Below are 20,480 nucleotides of genomic sequence, written 5' to 3'. Positions count from 1 at the left end.
CCCAAAGTAACTACTGATTGTCTTCAGGCTTTTAAGGAAGCTGTCTAGCAATCTTTCCCCTCAAAACTTTGGGAGGATGAGCTTTTCTACTAATCCACGTTCTACTTCTGTGGTTTGGTTGTTCCCCAGCCTCTTCAGCTGCTCAGTGCTGTGGGTTCAGTCTATAGCTCTTGCTGAAAGGCAGTAGTAAGCCAAACTCCTGGAAGAATTTGTTTTATGCTGGTGATGAGGTGGACATGGTACTGCTTCATGCTTCAGTTTCCCTGTGCAGGCACTCCTGCAGAGCAGACTGACAAATTCTAGGCCTGTGCAACTTGGTTAAAACTTCTGAAGTGCCTGCTGCAGGATTTGAGATCTGGCCACGTGTTTGTGTGGTGGCTGCAGGCTGTGTTTGTACTCATAGATTCACAGAATGGTTTGGGTTGGAAGGGACTGACTTAAAAGATCATCCAGTTTCAACCCCCCTGTAGTGGGCAGGGACACCTTCCACTAGACCACATTGCTCAAGGCCTCATCCAGCCTCCAGGAATGGGGCATCCACAGCCTCCCTGGGTAACCTTCTGCTTTTAGTTTTCTGGAACTTTAAGTTTGAGCAAAGAAATGGAATCCATCTCTTCAGCACAAGCATTAAATAGAGATTCCAAGAGTTCCCATTACCAAGAGGTACTGTTGGAGTCTGTGGCTGCTGGTGAGAGGCACAGCATTCCTTAGAGCTGTCCTGCTCTGGCCATCTGCCAGTCTAAGAGGAAGACTCAGATTTGCCAGAAAGTGCTTGTGACAGCTTTCAGATGGCTGTGCCTGGCTGAGGGGTGACAAATACTCACAAAGGAACTATCTGAAGAAGTCTTTCATCACCATGAGTAAAACTCACGCCAGATTTAACTCTAAATACATGAAGCTGAATGATAAGCAATGTGGTCCTACAGAGGAGGCCATGAAGATGATCAGAGGGCTGCAGAACCTCCCCTGTGGGAGGCTGAGGGTGTTAGGCTGTTTGGCCTGGAGAATAAAAGGCTCCAAGAAGACTTAGAGCAGCCTTCCACTACCTGAAGGGGTCCAGAAGAGCTGGGGAGGGACTTTTGACAGGGGCTGGGAGTGACAGGGTGGGGGGCAGTGGCTTTGAACTGGGAGAGGGGAGGTTGGGACTGGAGAAGAGGAAGAAATTCTTGAGAGTGAAGGTGGTGAGACACTGGCAGAGGTTGTAGCTGTCTCCTCTCTGAAGGTGTTCAGGGCCAGGCTGGATGAGACCTTGAGCAACCTGTGCTGGTGGGAGGTGGTAGGGGGTTGGACCTGGAGCTTTAAGGTCCTGTCCAACACAAACCATTCTATCAATCTATTGAGTATTCTCCATAAGAGAGGCAAAATATTTTTGTCTCTCCTTTAGGCAGTTGCATATTTCTGTGTAGCTTTGGGTGGGGTTTGTGTAAGTTCTCTTCTCCATTCAAGCACTGGCTGGGGAGATTTCTGTTAACCCAAGAGAAGTTCTGCTGGGACACTTCATTCTGCATCAAGGAATAAAGAAATCCCCAGAGAACCCACAGAGACTTTGCTGGGGAGCTCAGCGAGCTGCAGCAGAGGGAAAACACAAACAGAGCCCCAAAATCAAGGCACTGAAGAGCTCCAGATTTGGGTGTGAGCTGAGGTTCTTGAGGTGTGGATTCAGGCACAGGACTCATGTAGCAGCATGGTGGCAGTGGAGGGCAAGTGTCCTGCTCCTGTTCTCCAGCAGGAGAAACCGTAGCCGTGAAGATGGACGCTGGCCTCCAAAGCAGCTGCTGTCTGAGGGGAGCAGTGTAGGCTGGGTGTGTGTTTCTGCAGGACACTGAGCTCTGTCCCTGGGTGAGTGACAGCAGCATGCTAACCACTTGCGGTGTGCACAGGCTTGTGCAAGGACAGGCTGCTGTGGAGAGTTGGGTAACGTCCAGAGGGAGTTCAGGCACACTGTGGTTTGGGTCCAGCTGCTCAAGAACACCTTGCTGAAGGTGGTCCCTGTGTGTTCCAGCACCACATAACCTGATTCAAATGAATGGTTCTGTGAGCAGCACAACTGATGAAACAATGTCTGAGGCTGTTTCTTGAGGTTTCATGTTTTGAGTTTCCACTGGAGCTCCTCCCATAGCTGTGGCATTTAATGAATCTACAGAGGACAGATTTATGCCTCTCAAAAGTGCTTCTCAGACACCTCAGAAGGTGAAATATTTTCTTCCCCTTTGCCCAGCTATTTTCATGAGACATACAGCAAAGGTACAGAGTCACAGCATACCCTGGGCTGGAAGGGACATTAAAGATCATCTCACTTCAACCCCCTTGCCATGAGCAGGGACATCTCCCACCAGCCCAGGTTGCTCAAGGCCTCATCCAGCCTGGCATTCCATGTGTGGGATGTTCACGGCTTCTCTGGACAGCCTGTTCCAGTGTCTCAGCACCCTCACACCAAAGAGCTTCTTCCTTGCTTCCAATCTAAGTCTCCCCTCTCTGTTTGAAACTGTCACCCCTCATCCTGTCACTGCACTCTGAGCAAGAGGCCCTCCCCAGCTTTCCTGTAGGGGAAAAGGGGGCCTTGAAGTACTGAAAGGTCATAATGAAGTCTCCCTGGAGCCTTCTCTTCTCCAGGCTAAACAACTCCAACTCCCTCAGCCTGTCCTTACAGGAGAGGTTCTCCAGCCTCCTGATCCTCTTCACAGCCTCCTCTGGACCCACTCTAACAGCTCCATGTGCTTTTGATGTTGGGGGTTCTGGAGCTGGACACAGCACTGCAGGTGGGGCCTTACCAGAGCAGAGGGGCAGAATCCCCTCCCTTGTCCTGCTGGCCACGCTGCTGAGGGTGCAGCCCAGCATGTGGCTGCTTTCTGGGCTGCAGATGCACTTTGCCAGCTCATGGTGAGCTCCTCATCAACTAAGGCCCCCAAGTCCTCCTGCTCAGGGCTGCCCAGCCTGTGTTTGTGCTTGGCAGCAATAATAAGAGGCTTTTGTGGCAAGCCCTTCTCCAGGTCAGAAGCAGATGTGAAGCACAGCCCAGAGCACAACTCTCCCAAGCAGCTGGAGTGACTGAGCTCTCCTTACAGTCCAGTGGTGCTCAGCAGGGTGCTCTGCATTGGCCTAAAATGATGATAAATTCCTCTTGTCAGTGAACACAGTGACAGGTAAAACACAGCACTGGAACATAAGACATTGGAACCATGCCCAGTTTCTGTAATGCTGAAACCTTCTCCTTTAGTCTTGCCTTAGGCTTTCTGGGCCACAGGTGCCCATTGCTGGCTCATGTTCAGTTTTTCACCCACCAGTACCCCCAAGCCCTTCTCTGCAGGGCTGCTCTCAATCCCTTCATCTCCCAGCCTGAGTTGATACTGGGGGTTGGCCTGACCCAGATGCAGGACCTTGAACTTCTTGAACCTCATGAGGCTTGCGTGGAGCCACCTCTCAGGCCTGTCAGGTGCCTCTGGCTGGCATCCCATCCCTCAGCCGTGTTGACTGCCACTCATCTTGGTGCTGCCGGCAGACTTGCTCTAGGAGTGCACTCTGCTGTCCCCACTGACAGCAAAGATGTGAAACAGTGCTGGTCCCAGTGCTGCCCACTGAGGAGCTCCACTCATTGATGGTCTTCATTGGATGTTCAGTTGGTGACCACAACTCTTTGACCATCCGGCCAATCCTTTAGCCACTGAGGGATCCATCCACCAAATCCATCTCTCTCCAGGATGTTGTGCAGGGCAGTGTCACAGGCTTTGCCCAGGTCTGGGTGGATGGCATCAGTTGCTGTTCTTTTGTCTACCAGTGCTGTAACCCTGTCACAGAAGGCTATTGAATGGAACAGGCAGGATTTACTCTCAGTGAAGCTGTGCTGGCTGTCACCAACCTTTTCCTTCTGTGTGTCCCGGCATAGTTTCCAGCAGGACAGGCTCCCTGGACACAGAGGTGGGACTGAGTTGTCCCATGGTTTCCCAAAGAGGGGTGATGGTTGCCCTGTCACAGTCCATAGAACCTTCACCCCACTGCCATTACTCCTCAAATTTGATGCCACTTTATCTACCCTCCAGTACCCTTTATGCCCTTCAGACCTGTGGATGCATCTCATCAGGTCCCATGACCCTGTGCACCTTCAGGTTCGTAGATGGCCTGGAACCTGGTCTTCTCTTGTGGTGGCTGGTTCTTCATTGTGCCATGGAGACATGGGTGGTGTGGCTGGAGCAGTGACTGGTGAAGACTGAGGGGAAAAAAAATCATGGAGCACTTTGGCCTTCTCCATGTCCCTTCCTCTGCATTCTTTAAAAGAATGCTTGTTTCATTTTTACTTGTTTTCACTCCCCTCTGTGCTAAGAATTGTTAAAACAGTACCATGGAAGGTGGGGCAGATTGTGCCTCAACCACATTACTGCATCTGGAGTGTTTCTTGGGTCAGTGGTCTGCAGAGTGGCAGTGGTTGAAGTGCCAGTCAGTGTGAGCCAGCTGCAGACAGGACAGCTGGGCTGGGAAGAGGCGAGCTGCAGAACAAGCAGAGCCTTGAGCCCCATGTCAGAGTTCTGTGTAACTGAGATCAACTTCACTTTCTGTATCCAAAGAAGCACCAGGAGGCATTTGGCCTTTTTTGTCCTCTGGTCCTCACTCAGACTTTCAGCTGGTTGTGCCTCACAGAACTGTGGCTGGAAAGTAGCACAACTGATCTTTAATGCTTCGAGTGATCAGGCAGCAAGAGGAGGGAAGTTTGTCCAACTAAAGGCAGTGCTGACACATGACCAAACATAAATCACTGATCCAGGCACAAAGTTAGAAGGTTTCTGTTCATCACTGCAGAGGAGTCCTGGTGCAGCCTGCAGCCAGGATGGCTGGAAAGGCTAAAACCCACAGTCAGCATCTGTCCCTGCCGGTGCTGATGTGGGTCTTGACCAAAAAACACAAGGGACGTGCAGTAGCAGAGACCCCTTTGAGGTTTGGTGTTAACAGAGCTATGGGAACGTGAGATCAGCAGCAGCCTGTTGGCCAGGAGGACAAAGTTTGTGGGGCTTTGCTTTCAGACTGCAGTGTGTGCAGTGCCTGTCACAGGGCTCCTGGGGAGGCTGCTGATGGCAGTGTCCTCCCCTGGCTCTTTGCTGAGCACGGTTCAGTAGCAGTGGGAGTGACAAACTCAGTGCTGCCCTGCCTGGAGTGAGATGCTGTGGTGGAAGGAGAACAATTTTTGCATCCAGTTGATTTGTGTGTTTTTCCCTCTTTGTGCTCCTGACTCTTGCTCTTTTTCTTCAGTGTCCCATGTGGGCTGGTAGGGACCTAACCTGTGGTTGAGAGTGAAGGGACAGCACACACCTCACTGAACTGTGAGGGAGTGGGTGTGGTGCACTGTGCTGTTGAAGCTCCATAGGTCCTTGACCAGTTCAGGTGCCTCCAAGTTTTAGTCTGTGGGTTGCAGTAGGATGTTTTTGTCCTTTGGGAAGCTGGACAGAGCTGCAGGGCTTCTGCATGCAGAGGCAGGGGCCCAGTTTTCATCTGCCCTTCTCTTCCTTCTAGAACGGTGTGGGGAATGCGAAGCCGAAGGAGAGAGGTAATGAAATTCCATCGTCTCCTGAAAAGCAGGAGAGATTTAAAGAGCAGAGGAAGACAGGTAATGCAAAGAAAGACAAGGATGAAAAGACATTAAAGACTGAGAGGAGAGTCAAGCAGCCTGATAAAGAAGGCAAATTGATAGTCATCTCGGAAAAGGGCAAGGTCTGCGAGAAGAATCTGTCCAAGAATGGAAAAGAAGATAAAGAGAATATATCAGAGAATGATATGGAATATTCAGTAGATACAGAAATTGAGAAGAAGCCTGAAAATGACAACGTGAAGAGTCCCCAGGAGAACACAAAAGAAGCTAAACGGAAGCGTGGGAGACCGCCAGTGACACCCACGGGTACGGGGCTGAGCCAGCACAACCCGGGAGCAGGGGCAGTCCCCTGCTCTCATAGCCCAAGGGGTGAACTTGTACCTTTGGAACTTGTCCCTGTTCAGGCTTGAGAGCATGCTTGTGAGGTGGGTTTGGAGCCTCGGTGGTTTGGCCAGATGAGACTTGGGCCAGCAGCCTTCGTACACTGTCAGACAGGTCTGCAAGGGGGATGCAGGGGACTGCATGGGCTTGGGCAAGCCAGGTGACACTGCTTATGCAAGTTCAGTCTGTTCCTTTGCAAGGCTTGGGAATTTGTGTATAAAGAGTTTTGCAGCTTCATATCCAGTCCATTTTTGTTCTCCATTTGCATGTGTAGAGCCAAGCTCTCAGACTCTGCAGCCCATAACTTTGGAGCTGAGACGCCGGAAAATCCCTAAAGGAGCTGAAGTCCCTTCCAAGCGTCCCAGGATTGACAGACACTTGTGTGAGTATTTTTGATACTCAGCTTTCACAGCATTTAGACATGGAAATCAGTGGAGCTTAAGTGGGGGAATGTCTGTGGTGTTAACTTTGAACTGTGGGATGTGAAACAGCTGAGATGCAGGACTCCTTTCCTTAGAAGTGGCCATTCCTATGTCGAGCATGGTGCAGGGATGCCCTCCTGAAGCCTGGGAGCTGGGTTTGGAGAAAGGAGGCACTGAGTCCTGTTCACAGCCATAGAGGAGGCACTGGTTACATTGTCCCCAATATGTAGAAGGCCATAAAAGTTGCAGAAGCTCTTTAGATACTGGATGGAGGATCCATCCAGGAACTTTTAAAACAAAATAAGAATTCATGGCACTGCAATCCCATAGCTTTTGCTTAGTGTGCTGTGTAGTGGTGCTGAAGAGCCTGAATGTGTTGATGAGGAAGGACAATTCCCTTCTCTCCAGCAGTACCATGAGCAAGGAAGTGAAGATGTGAAGCCTCTTTGCCTTCCTTGGGACCACGCTGCACATACCTCATCCAGCTCAGGGGCAAACTGGTTCATGTGTCTGACTTGCCTCCTAACTTGTGGCTTTACTGGTGGCTGTGGGGTAGCTGCTGTTCACAGCAGTGGTTTACCAGCAAGATGCTGATCTTGCTTCATGAAAAGCTCAGGGAGCTCTGAGACAAGCCTTGTTTATAACCACTGCAGGGGCTGGAGATCTTCCAGGCAGGTCGGACCACCGAGGCTTTTGCTGTTAACCTCAGCCCTTAAACAACTTGCTTCCAAACTGTTACTGGGAGGGAAAAGCTTTAGCTTGTCAGCTGTTTAGAACTCTTGGAGCTGCACAATACCATTCCATCTGTCTGTCCCAGCTCAGGAAAAATTGAAGAATTCTTCAGATAACCCTGAAAGAGACCAGGTCAGGAGGCGATCTTCCAGACTCTCATCTAGTATTGGCCATGAAATCTTAACTGCAGATCATGTCACAACTTCAGCAGCAATTCAGCCTTTGAAAGATGCAGAATGTAACCAACAGGAATCTGAGAAGGGTAAGCAGCTTCCTGCTGTACTCTGGGTTTATGGTGGCATGGCAGTCATCTAGTTGTTGCAAGCCTTTTATTTCCACCTGCAGGCTCTCTATCTGCAATGAGGACTAGTTCAGCAGCAGTGTTCTGACAACTCTCTGCTGCCCTGATTGCCCTTTGCTTTGGATTCCCTCTCCATCAAGTAACCCTGACACTTCCTGTGTGTGCTGGGAGTTTTTCCAGTAGAGGGATAACTGGTCTTGCAAAAGCAGAGCTCCCTAGGTTGTAAAAGCTTAAAGGAAACATGGTGGTTGTTCTTCCTGTACTTTCTGGAAGGGGTGCAAGTTATGCCTGTGAAGGTGAGGTAATTGCAGAGTTTTAACACTTTAGATTGAAGAAGTAACCCAAATGCTAAACTTTAATTGAGTTTAATTGAACTTGATCAACTTTTATTCTTAGGCTCGGTTGGAGATAGTACTCCCGTTTCTGCCCTCTGCTTCACTGCCTTTCCTGTTCAGGGGGAGCTCTGATAATGGTGTGGGGAGAGCTGTCCTGCTTTAGGCTATAAAGAGTTACCTGCCTGTATGTTTCTAATCAGTTGTGAATGTAGGGGGTTGCTACAGTTGTGTTGTATTAACACAAAAGGAAGTGTTTACAACAACAGTCGGTGTGTGCATGGATGGGTACTGTGATGAATACACACAGAGCAGTGGTCTGGAATATGCTTTCCTGTCCATTTTGCTCAGTGAAAACTTTTTCCTCCTTTCTAGTCCAGTTAGAAGTTCCTGTTGAATCTGACCAAAGTTTCAGTGAAGAAGGTTCTCCTGGGAACACAGCACTCAGCGCAGCACTCGGCACGGATGCTAGTTTGCAGGAAGAAAAAGCTGAAGACACTGAGCCTGGCTCTGTTACTGCCAGAGCTCAAGAGCCTTCTCCTTCTGCAGGTTCAGATTTTGATTTCATATTTCATATTGCCATTTCTTAAGGCAGCTGATGTGTTTGTCCTTGTGTGTGCCACTGGCAAAGCCCCTTCATTGCTGCAATGTTAACCACAGCTGGCTGGGAATATTTTTATTGCTTGTGGGCACATTCTCAGTGTACAGGCTCAGGTGTGATGTCTGCTTTGGAAGCAGGCAGCAGTCTCAAAAAGCAGAAATCCTAATTTTGAAATGACTGTGTGTCATGTTCTAGCATGTGAGTGGTAATGTTAACAAGTGCTTGTTGTCAGGGTGTCATTGAATGGTTGTAATTCTGGGTGGAGTTGGGCTCACACCTTAAAAGGTGCTGGTTTTTTGTTCCTGCTCTGCTTCAGGTCTGTGGTAGCAGATGTGTGGGAATCCTGGGTGCATTTCTGTAGCCTTAGGGTTTTGGCTTCTGTTATACTTCAGCCTGGCACTATTTTGAGGCTTTGGTGCAAAGTGATGAACTGGTTCAGGCAACTCAAGTTTGTGGCTCAGTAACATTTATACTCTGCTCCCCAGTGCCTGGGGACTGCACTTACCTGGTGTTTTCCAATGCTGATTGCCTGCCCAGGTAGTAGCAGTGCCAGGGGACCTTGAACTACAAATTCCTCAGTTTATGCTCTATTGAAATTGAATTTTAAGTGGAACAGAACATTTGGAGGGGTTTACAGTTGCTTAGCATTGTAAGAGGGATCTGTATGTGCCAGCTTGCACCCTGCTTGGTTATCCCAGATTTACCTTCCTGCTGGCACATGTACCCTTTCACCACTCTTGTGTAACTGGACACATGAGATGTCCTCTCCCTTTACTACTGGTGAGCGAGGAAGGAATTTATCTCTTTTTCTTTGCTTAGATGTGATGTGTAAATGGTCTTTTACTATGTAAAAGTTGGAGCTCTTTTGATCTTGCTCTCCTTCCTAACTCAGCTGATGATGGATCTACCTGGACTGTAACTCTGGCATATCCAGGGAGAGTGGTGGCTGTTGTGACTCCAGTCTTGGGTAGGTGTGAAGATGTGCAGGTAGAGGCACAGGGCCTGGACATTGTCTGCCTGGACTTTAGCAAAACCTTTGCCATTGTCTCCCACATCATCCTCCTGCAGAAACTCCTGGCACAAGGCTTGGCCCAGTGCCCTCTGCCCTCTACAGCAAGGCCACCTTTAATCTGGGGGCAGTGCTTGGTGTTGCATGCACTGCTGGCTGGCATACCAGTGTCCTGCAGAAGATGTCTCAGGATGGCAGCCTTTCAGGCAAGATACTGTGCTGCTGCCAAACCTTCCTGTTCCAGCAGCAGTCAATTCAAAGAAAGAACTGGTGATGGAGGGGAAAAAAAGGAAAACTCTGTTGTGGACTCAGAAACTTGACATGGGGACATCTGGCTGGAAACTCACTGCTGAGCTTGAGCCTCAGCTGACATGGCCAGCAGATCCAGAGAGGTGATTCTGCCACTTTGCTCTGCTCTGGGGAGACCTCACCAGCAGTGCTGTGTCCAGCTCTGGAGCCCTCAACATAGGAAGGCCCTGGAGCTGATGGAGTGGATCTGGAGGAGGCCACAAAAACGAGCAGGGGGTTGGAGCAGCTCTGCTACTAGGCCAGGCTGAGGGAGCTGGGGGTGTTCAGCCTGGAGAAGAGAAGGCTCTGGAGAGACCTAATAGTGACCTGCCAGTACCTGAAGGGGACTACAAGAAGGCTGCAGAGGGACTGTTTGCAAAGGCCTGCAGGCACAGGACCAGGGGCAATGGTTTGAAAAGAGAGAAGAGTAGATTTAGATCAGTGTTAGGAAAAAGTTCTGCACTGTGAGGAGCACTGCTGGAACCCTGCAACAGGTTGCCCAGGAGGGTGGTTGAGGTCCCATCCCTTCGAGGTGAAGCTTGAGAGGGCTGTGGTCTGATCTGGAGGAGGATGTCCCTGCTGACTGCAGAGGGAGTTGGACTGGGTGCCCTTCAGAGGTCCCTTCCAACCCAGACTGTTCTGTGGTTCTGTAGTAGAGCAGAGTGAGAAGGGAGAAGGGGTTGCTGACTTGACTGCTGAAGGGCTGGGATTTCTCTCTGTACTGGAAGTTAGGCACCCTGAGTGCTCAGGCTGTCATGGCTCATTGAATGCCAGGGGAGAAGTGTCAGGTACAGACAAGGAAGAGAGAGCAGGTGGCAGGTGTGTCAGCAGCTCTGGATCTGTACAGTGTTAGCTGGGCTCAGGGCGAGCTCCCAGCCAGCTCCTCCGGAGTACACCTGCCTGCAAAGCTGGAGAAGAATGCTCACCATAGAAAGCACTTTCAGTAGCATGGGATGTGTGGTGAGCAGGAGCTGTGTCTGTGTGCAGGGGTGGAAGTTCTCCCCTTTAGAAGGTGGTGCAGTGGGCTGGCTGCAGACCCTTGGCTGGGTGTGCAGGCTCTTCACAGGCTCTCCTGCTGGGGGCTTGGGAAGCAGCTTCCTGCAGTGCCTGGCAGTGGGGAGTTCTGTCGTGCTCCTGGTGAAGAAGGAAGTTTTGGTGATGGTGCAATGTGGGGGATAGTCTCTGGGTTTATTACTCTGGATAGGTTTCTTTTGCACATTCCAGGAAGGTTTTGTCTGCTTTCCCTTGCCTTTCCCCATGTCTTTGTTATCTCTGTTTCTAAACTTCAGCTTATGTGGTCCTGTGCTCCTCTTCTAACTCGTAGCTGATCAGTTAGAAGCCATTCCCTGCATGTTCTCTGTGGAGGGGAAGTGCTCTGAGCTTCATGGGCCTCATCATGACAGTTGTGTGATGGTCCCAGAGCTTCCCTTTGTTATGTGTTTTGACTTAATCTTTGGACCCCTTTACCCACTTCAGACCTGCAGTCTCCTGTCTGTCCCCAGGGCTGGATTTTGGCTTTGCTATCAAGAAACCCTTTCTGCACTTGAGGCCATTCAGTGACTGCTCCTGAGCCATGTTCTCATTCTTTGAGTGCAGCTCTTGGTGTGCAGTGAATTTCCCTCTTGGTCTTGGCAGACTTGGGCATCCTGCAGGTGTGATCCAGTTCTCTGGCTCTGTTGCAGTCTTACTACTGCAGCTGCTTGAAGTGGCATCCCTGTCACCTTCTTGAGATGGCAGTGCCCAAGTGTCTGCCTTTCCCCCCTGCCATTATCTTTGTGAAACAAAGCAGTGACATAGTTCTTCTGCATTTTCTTCTCAAAGGAACTGACTCTTCTTCCTTGCCTGCAGTCTGATGTGCAGATGGCTCCTTGATCCTTCCCTGTCCATCAGCCTCCACAGAACCATTACTGCTTATTTGCTGTGATCACCTCAGCTTTTATTTCTTTGCCCTACCACAGCTTCAGATGCAGCTCTCCAGGATGCTTCTCTTCACTGTGCCATAACCTTGAAACATGCAGCTCAGAAGCACCATTTCTGTTGCTGCAAGCCTGCAATTCCTGACCAAGCTGTGCTGTGTGCTTGTACCATGACCATGATGACACTGCCTGCAGCACTCCCAGTCAGTGCCTGCCTGCCTGTGTGCACTTGTGGAAAGCCTTCTTCTTTCTGCACTTACTGTGGTTGGGATTGGCTCTGGGTCCCTTTGTGTTGCTTGTTTCCAGCTGCTCCTAATACAGTGTCTGTATTTTCATTCATGTGCTGCATACCTTCAGTTCTGCATCACTGTTGCCAGGTCTGGGTCTTAGGTTTAGAGATTCTGCAAGTTAGAAAGTACTTGGGAAAATGGAAATGATGGGTTTGTGCTGGTAAAACAAATGGGAAATGTCTGTCTGAAAGCTGCTTTGAAAAATGCTACCTCCTGGCCTCTGCTGGTGAAGGACAGTTGTAATGCTGTGTGCACATTAGTGCTTGGACCTCAAGGTGTGTGTTTGCAAAGCCCTGCCTCTCTCTTGTGCTGTTGAGTACTGGGGACAGGAACCTGATTGGTGTTCAGTCTGCTGAAGCTGAGCCAGTCTGTGCCCAGGGTGGCCAAGAGGGTCAACAGCATCCTGGCCTGGATCAGCAATAGTGTTGCCAGCAGGAGTAGGGATGGGGCTTTTACCCCTTTGTACTGGGCACTGGTGAGGCCACATCTTGAGAACTGGGTTCAGTTTTGGGGCCCTCACTCTTAAGAAGGACATTGAGGGATGGAGCAGGTCCAGAGACGGGCAATGAAGCTGGTGAGGGGTCTGGAGAACAGGGCTGGTGAGGAGCAGCTGAGGGAGCTGGGGGTGTTTAGCCTGGAGAAGAGGAGGCTGAGGGGGACCTCATTGCTCCCTACAGATCTCTGAAAGGAGGTTGGAGTAAGGTGGGGGTTGGCCTCTTCTCCCTAGTATCAAGTGATAGGATGAGAGGAAATGGCTTGAAGGTGCAGCAGGAGAGGTTCAGGCTGGAGATTAGGAAGAATGTCTTCCCTGGAAGGGTCACTGGGCATGGCAGAGGCTGCCCAGGGAGGTGGTGGAGTCCCCATCCCTAGAGGTGTTTGAAAGATGTTTGGGTGAGGTGCTCAGGGCCATGGTCTGACAGCTGTGTGCAAGGTTGTGGTTGGAATTGATCTCAGGGTCTGTTCCAGTCAGGCAATTGTGTGGTTCAGATGTTTCCTTTGTTCATTACAGGTTTCTGAAACAGGAGCTCACCAGCACAGGGTTAGGTACAGCTCAGCTTTGCACAGTAGATGCTTTCAAATGTTCTTCATTTGAGTCCAAAGACTTCCCTTGGATTTTTTTGAGAAGCTAATTAACTGTGGTAACTGATACCAGCAATCTTCCTTCTGCCTACTTTCATTCTGTAGTTGCTGCTTGCAAAGTGAAACAAATTTCAGTTTTGCTTGAAAAACTAACTCTGACATCCTGCTGCTGTGCTCTGGAAGGAGCCAGGCTTCCCTGGGAGGGGAAGGCATGCACAGGGCAGGCAGCAATATAGTGGCAAGCATGAAGCAGAACTTCCCTTGGAGAGTCCTTTCACCAAAGCTGTAAACAGCTGTGAACAAATCAGTTATGCACTTGGCACAAGGCAGACTCCAGTGTGCTGCCTCAGATGCTGTATCTGACCCATATCTGTCAGCCAGCTTGCTGATGACACTGAGCTGGGAGCAGTGGCTGACACCCCCATGGCTGTGCTGCCATTCAGCCAGACCTGGGACAGGCTGCAGAGTTGGGTGGGAAGAGATCCAGTGACATCAGCAAGGCCAAGGGTCGAGTCCTGCATCTGGAGAACAACCACCCCATGGACCAACACAGGCTGGGGGCTGAGCTGCTGGAGAGCAGTGTAGGGGAAAGGAACCTGGGGGTCCTGCTAGACAGAAGGATGCCCACGAGCCAGCAATGTGCTCTTGTGGCCAAGAAGGGCCAAGGGCATCCTGGGGTGCATTGGAATCATAGAACTGTCAGGGTTGGAAGGGAGCTCAAGGCTCAGCCAGCCCCAAACCCCTGCCATGGCCAGGGACACCTCACACCACAGCAGGTTGCTCACAGCCGCCTCCAGCCTGGCTGCAAACACCTCCAGGCAGGAGGCTTCCACCACCTCCCTGGGCAGCCTGTGCCAGGCTCTCACCACCCTCCTGGCCAACAACTTCTTCCTCACATCCAAGCTCAATCTCCCCACTTCTACTTTTGCTCCATCCCCCCCAGTCCTATCCCTCCCTGGCACCCTCCAGAGTCCCTCCCCAGCTTGCTTGCAGCCCCCTGCAGATCCTGGCAGGCCACCAGAAGCTCTCCTGGGAGCCTTCTCCTCTCCAGCCTGCACAACCCCAACTCTCTCAGGCTGTCTCCGTAGCAGAGCAGCTCCAGCCCTCTGCTCCTCCTCCTGGCCCTTCTCTGGACACCTTCCAGCACCTCCAGATCTCTCCTGGCACAGAGGCTCCAGAACTGGACCCAGAGCTCCAGCTGTGGGCTCAGCAGAGCAGAGGGGGAGAATCCCCTCCCTGCCCTGCTGGCTTTAGAAGGGCTGTGGTGAGTGGGTTGAGGTATGTTCTCCTCTCCCTCTACTTTGCCCTGCTGAGGCCACATCTGGAATACTGTGTCCAGTTCTGGGCCCCTCAGTTCCAGAAGAACCTCAGGGAACTGTTTGAGAGAATCCAGCACAGATTTACAGAGCTGCTGCAGGCAGTGGAACATCTCCTGTGAGGCCAGGCTGAGGCAGCTGGGGCTTGGAGCAGAGGAGCCTGGGGGCTGCCCTCATTGCTGGGGATGGAGATGTGCAGGGCTGGAGCCAGGCTTTGTGCAGGGATGGCCAAGGACAGCACCAGGGGCACTGGGGGCAAGCTGGAGCAGAGGAGGTGCCAGGGGAAGAGAAGGGAAAACTTTGTCCCTGTGAGGGTGCTGGAGCCTGGAGCAGGCTGCCCAGAGAGGTTGTGGAGTCTCCTGCTCTGGAGGATTTCAAGACCCTCCTGGCTGTGTTCCTGTCTGCCCTGCCCTGGGTGCCCCTGCTCTGCAGGGGCCTGGACTGGCTGATCTCACGAGGTCCCTTCCAGCCCTCAACGTTCTGTGGTCTATGGCAGTACTGTGAACGCAGGGATTAGCTGCTGGGCGAAGGACTGATGGAAGCAAGGTGTCATTTGCTGACAAGAACTCGTTCTTACAAGCACTGACATCCTGCCAGGCAGTGTTTAGGAGCACAGCTGCAGAGGTTTCCCTTAGAAGCTGCTGGTCCCAAGGACAGAGCCAGCATTGCAGGTTTGTTTCAGCCTCTCCTAGCTAACGTGTTGCAGTGCATGCCCATTGCCTGACTTTTGTGTTCTGAGTTTAGGAAACCATTTGATAAATACAGCAAATGCATGTTTTGTTCTTGCAGTAACAAAATCTTGTAGGAGAGCAGATTTTCTTGCCTCAGTAAGAGCTGCAACTGTTGACCAAGATCACAAGTTTAGATGCAAGTTCTTGGACTGTTCAAAATCCTTCCGCAAAGCCAAGTTATTGCATTACCACATGAAGTACTTTCATGGAGTGGAGAAGGCTGCAGAATCACAGCAGAGCCCTGTGCAAAGAAATATCCAAACCAGAGCTTCTTTGGCTTCTGAGAAAGCTAATCAAGAGAGGTCAAAAAGAGGACGGAGCGCAGCTGGTTCGTTGTGTAAGTATGGTGCTGATTTCTTCCTTTGTTTTTAAGCAGCAGCAGGCAGGGCGAGCAGGAGGGCAGAAAGTCACAGTATCACAGTGTGATTCCTTTTCCTTTGGCCTGAAGGAGTCTCCCTAGGGCTCCTTCTTAGCACAGTCTTTGTGGAGAAGCACAGTGTGCTTGGGCACTGGTTTAGAGAAGATGACATGAGCTGGAGAAAGTCTCTCATCTAGAAATGCAGACCGTGGGCTGTGAGGACCCAGCCTTGCAGCTGCTGTCTTGGGCACAGCTCTCTGGAGTGTTTTGCCTCTGCCCTCTCTTTCAGAGCTGCAGTTCCCTGAGCTTCTGACTGGTTTCTTGTTTGGGCTTTTTCCTTTCCTCTGGCTTGACAAATGCCTAGAGAGTGTTCAAAGAGTGTTGCCTGTAGTGAGGAGCCAGTCTGTGTAACTCTGATCCTCTCCTGTTTCTTCCTTAGTCTTTGCATTTCATGTTCTGCCCTCAGGAGTGTACTTGCCTGGAAATTCAGTGCCAGTGTCTCCAGTATTCACTGCTCTCATTGCTGGGGCTGTGGGAAGAGGCCTGTCTTTACCACAGGCAACTGGTACAGCTCTGCTTGAAAAGCATCCTCACACAGCTGCTGGGTAGTGGAAAAGGATAAAGCCTTGGGCGCAGTGGGTTCTTCTCCAGCCATCAAGTCACAGCTGCTTTGCAGTCTTCAGAATCCTGGCAGCTGCTCCTTCATCTTGTTCTCTGAAGTGCTTCCTCCTGGTGTCTTGCTTAACATTGGAGTGCAGGCTAGGCCTGGCTGTGACCTATCCAGCCTTTCCTCTTGGGGACTGACCTTTCTGTAGTGCCTTCAGGCTGAGCCTGGGTTATCAAATCCAGCTTCCTCCTTGCTGAGTTCCAGGCTGGGTTTGGCTTTCCATTTGAGCTTTCATTACTCTTCTGTTTAAGAGTGACAGAGTCTGGCCAGTTGTGTCCTGAGCCACAGCTGACTACAGCAGAACACATCCAGCCTTGCTCTGCCTTCTGTGTCCTGCAAAGGTTTTTTTCATGGGAGGTGCTGTTGCCCATGCCTAACAAGAGTAACTTTGTGTATACTGCACCTGAGCCGCTGTGCCCAGAGCCCTCTGTGACTCAGTAATGCAAAGCCAGGAGGTTGCATTAGGGAGAGGGAGGGGTTTCTGTTAATGCCCCGAGACCTGCTGACTTCTGGGCAGTGTACTTTGCATGCAGCTCAAATGAAACCCAAGTACTGCCTTGACAGTCACACACAAGACAAGCACTGCTGCTGGCAGCTGCACAGGGACCAGAAGAGGCTTCTGGAGAGGACAGTCGAGCACTGCACAAAGGTCTGAGGATGCAGAAGCTCAAACCAAGCTTTTTGAGCATGGGCTGCAGGTGGTTTCTCAGACTTCTGCCTTGAAGAAAGAGTTGCTGAAGTTTGACAGTTCAGGCTGAGGTCATCTATGGAAGTGAATGGAAGTGGAATGGGTGTGGTGTCTGCTGGAATTTCTGGCAGCTGGGTGCTTGTTGCAGTAAGAAAGGACTGCAGCAGCCTTCAGGCATTTTCCTTCATGGTCCCTTCTGTTGCCCTGCAAAATCCCTTGGTTCACTGGTGAATCTGTGCTCCCATGCTGGGGCTTGTGCCCTACAGACACAGCAAGCAGCCTCTTCTGAAGGTGCCAGTTTTCTCTTTCAGGTCTGTCCCTGTTACTTAACCTTAAGTGCTGCGTAGTGCCTTTAACGAAGGCCCTTTGTTGTTTCTTGACCCAGAGCACTCCAGGGCTGCAAGGCATGGAATAGCTTCATTTCTCCTGTGAAGAGAGACTGAGAGCTGAGGCTCTTCTTGAGTCTGAAGAGAGGGACTCTTACCAATGTCTGTCGATATCTGAGGGGTGGGTGTCAGGATGAAGGTGCCAGGCTCTTTGCAGTGTTGCCCAGTGGTAGGCCAAGGAACAATGGGCACAAGCTCAAACCTGGGAGGGTTCATCTCAGCATGAGGAGGAACTTCCTTGCTGTGAGGGTGCTGGAGCCCTGGAGCAGACTGTCCAGAGAGGTTATGGAGTCTCCTTTGCTGGAGACTTTTGAGACCCACGTGGACATGTTCCTGGGTGACCTGCCCTGGGTGACCCTGCTCTGGCAGGGGGGTTGGACTGCAGGATCTCTGGAGGTGCCTTCCAGCCCCCAGTGTGCTGTGATTTCATTCCTTGTACCTGCAAGTTGTCACTTGAACGTATGAACTGTCTTGACTTTGAGCCTTTGTGAACTGGGGGATTTGATGTTTCAGTAAAACCTTTTCAAGTGAATGTGTGACAGAAGGCAGCCCCTGCCTTTGTGCTGAACAGCTGTCCTGACATCTGGCAGCCTCGAGTGCTCACACAGCTGCTGCACCTCGCACCAGACCTCGAAGAGGGTCCTGCGCTTGAAAGGTGCTGAAGCTTTGTCAGGCAGCTCTAACCTCACTGGAAGTAACTGAGCAGGGGAGTTGATGTGTATGTGCAGGAAATGCCACCAAAGCCTTCACTGGGGCAGCTGCTGTGCTCTTAATGCCCTTCATAAGCACTGAGTGACAGACTCAACACTGCCTGCAGCACAGTTGCCATGCTGGCAGGGACCTCCTCAGCTGACACCTTAGGCTCCTAGGGCAGTTGCATTCCCCTGAGGTGTTTTGCTGCAGTGAGAGTTAAACCTCCCTTGGGCACATGAAAAATACTCTGCAGCATCAGGCTGCAGGTTTGGTTTGTGGGTACATGATGGCAACCTCAATCAGGCAAGTTGCTGCCCTTGGCTCTGTCCTGATCATGTGTGTAAAGTGTCTTCATGCCAGGAGTACCTGGGAGTGTCAGCTGGTAGAAAATTCCCTATGAGCCAGCAGTGGTCACTGGTAGCCCAAAGGCAGCTATGTGCTGAGCTACATCTAAAGCAGGGAGAACAGCAGGACAGGGAGGGGGTTCTGCCCCTCTGCTCTGCTGAGACCCCACCTGTAGCACTGCCTCCAGTTCTGGGGCCCCCAGCACAAGAAGGACCTGGAGCTGCTGGAGAGGCTCCAGAGGAGGCCACAGAGATGATCAGAGGCAGGAGAACTTCCCCTGTGGGGCCAGGCTGGGAGAGTTGGGGCTGTTCAGCCTGGAGAAGAGAAGGCTCCAGGGAGACCTCAGAGCAGCCTCCCAGTACCTGAAGCAGCTCCAGGAGAGCTGGGGAGGGACTCTGGACAAGGGCTGGGAGTGCCAGGCCAAGGGACAATGGCTTTGAGCTGGGAGAGGAGAGACCGAGAGTGGAGAGGAGGAAGAAATTCTTGACAGTGAGGGTGGGGAGAGACTGGCACAGGTTGCCCAGGGAGGCTGTGGATGCTCCCTCCCTGGAGGTGTTCAAGGCCAGGTTGGATGAGGCCTTGAGCAACCTGGACTAGTGGGAGGTGTCCCTGCCTATGGCAGGGGTTGGAACTGGATGAGCTTTAAGGTCCCTTCCAACCCAACCCATTCCATGAATCTCTGAGTCTCAGCCCACAGGACGCCCAGGTTTCTCCTGCCCTTTGAAACACAGTAGGGTAAAGGTGGTCAGAGAGTTCTTCAGGTGTTAATTCAAGAAACTGAGTGGAGCTGTTGGGAGAGGGGAAGGTTAGGAAGCCTGAAGAAGGTTATCTGGTTTGTGTTTATCTTTTCATTGGGATTTTGGGGTTCCTGAGATGGAATTGTGTGGTGGTCAGCACGGGAGGAAGGCTCCGGGGGGAGTTGGTTCCACTGCTTCCCAGCCTGCACTGGCCACTGACAGTCTGCCCTCAGGGAGGTGCTTAGCACAGGTGGGTTCCCAGCTTGTGAAGTCCCTTAATCTTATTTTCCAGAAACTTTGTCACATGGAAAAAAGTTTTGTCTGTCAACCCACTTCATGGAGGTCCTCAGATGACATAGGTTCTGTTCCCAAGAATGGCCCTGTGTGAAAATAGAGCCAGCAGGCCAGTAACAACACCCAACAAACCAAAGCCCCCTCTTTATCCTTAGGCTGGAACAGAGCTTAGTTGAACTTGTAATCAGCTTCTTTTGAACACAGGATTCCACACCCATACTGTAGGACCTGTTCAAGTGTTTTCTGGGGTTAGGACTTCTGCATGCTGGGAGCATCTTCTGGCTTTGAGAATGCTTGGTGGACAAAATACGCCACTTTCCAGAGTCTTGCAGCTCTTGAAGTAAATAAACAGCCAGGGAAAGACAGCAGTGTGCTGCCTGCCAGGGCACAAGGGTACCTTCATGAGACAGTCTTGAGTTTGGTCTCATTGCTGTCTTCTGTTGTGGCTGCTGTGGCAGGTGATGGGAAGGCGAGCCCTTGGTTGCAGAGGTAGCTCCAAATGGTTCCCCTTCTTGCTTTCCTTAGTTCTAAATGCACCCAGAGTGAGAGGCCCAGGGAAGAAGTCATCTGATGGCCTTCAGATTTCTGTATCTTGGAATTTCTTTTGCCTGAAGATAGGAGCTTGATTCTACAGGCTGTGCATTGATGTGTCTTAACATGCTTTGTTACAGCTTGCACTTGACTGCTGCTCAGGGCTGAGTACTTGCTCCCAGCTCTGCTCTTAAATCTGCTCTCTTGGACTCTCTTCATTCTGTCCTCAGTCATCTTCAGGTACTGCATGCAGTTATTCCCTTAGATGTGTCCCAGTGAAAACCTGGCTCCCATGTAAGCCAGCAGACAAGGAGGCTGTATTTCATACCCACTGAGCTTTTGGGATGCTTATGAGGATGGACTTGGACATTCCTGATGGAATTCAGCAGGCTGTCACCTCGGCTCCTGGGCCTGGTTGGCTGAGATCCTTGATGTCATAGTGCTAAAGAGCAGTGATTTGTCTTGTTTGCTCTGGCTGTCCTCTGTGCCATGCAGCTAGAGTTCTCTGGCAGCTTCACCTCTTTTTCCATGAGCAGGACTCTTCAGTAGGAGCTGCTTGACTTGAGTAGTGAACAGAGCCTGGGTGAAGCCGTGCCTGCAGCTTGTGATTTGGATGAATTGCAGGCAGTGCTCCTCCTGTATTCCTGCATCCCACTCTTGTTTGAAATGCTCCTTCAGCTGCCCTTCCTTAGCTGTGCAGAGCTTCTCTGTGCCACTTCCAAATGCCTCCTTACCCAGCACGCTTGTGAGAGCAGGCTGTGGTTTCCCCTAAGCCAGCAGGGCCCCTGTTCTTCTGAGGGAGTAGCA

The 20,480-nt window shown here is 51.2% G+C and overlaps 1 protein-coding gene across 2 annotated transcripts in view; it reads left to right on the top strand.

Annotated features, from left to right (window-relative positions):
* PHF20 (PHD finger protein 20) overlaps nucleotides 1–20,480 on the top strand; it is a 66,541-nt gene that overhangs the window by 14,241 nt on the left and 31,820 nt on the right. For both annotated transcript variants that reach the window (XM_054173438.1, XM_009901895.2), the window contains exons 6-10: nucleotides 5,500–5,881; nucleotides 6,231–6,338; nucleotides 7,196–7,372; nucleotides 8,119–8,292; nucleotides 15,033–15,311. In XM_054173438.1, coding sequence (XP_054029413.1) covers nucleotides 5,500–5,881; nucleotides 6,231–6,338; nucleotides 7,196–7,372; nucleotides 8,119–8,292; nucleotides 15,033–15,311 — 1,120 coding nt within the window. The remainder of the gene's footprint in view (nucleotides 1–5,499; nucleotides 5,882–6,230; nucleotides 6,339–7,195; nucleotides 7,373–8,118; nucleotides 8,293–15,032; nucleotides 15,312–20,480) is intronic.

The sequence above is a fragment of the Dryobates pubescens genome, chromosome 26 (assembly GCF_014839835.1).
Source record: "Dryobates pubescens isolate bDryPub1 chromosome 26, bDryPub1.pri, whole genome shotgun sequence".
Lineage (NCBI taxonomy): Eukaryota > Metazoa > Chordata > Aves > Piciformes > Picidae > Dryobates > Dryobates pubescens.
Note: the sequence above shows the minus strand (reverse complement) of the source record. Positions and strands in the feature narration are given on the sequence as shown.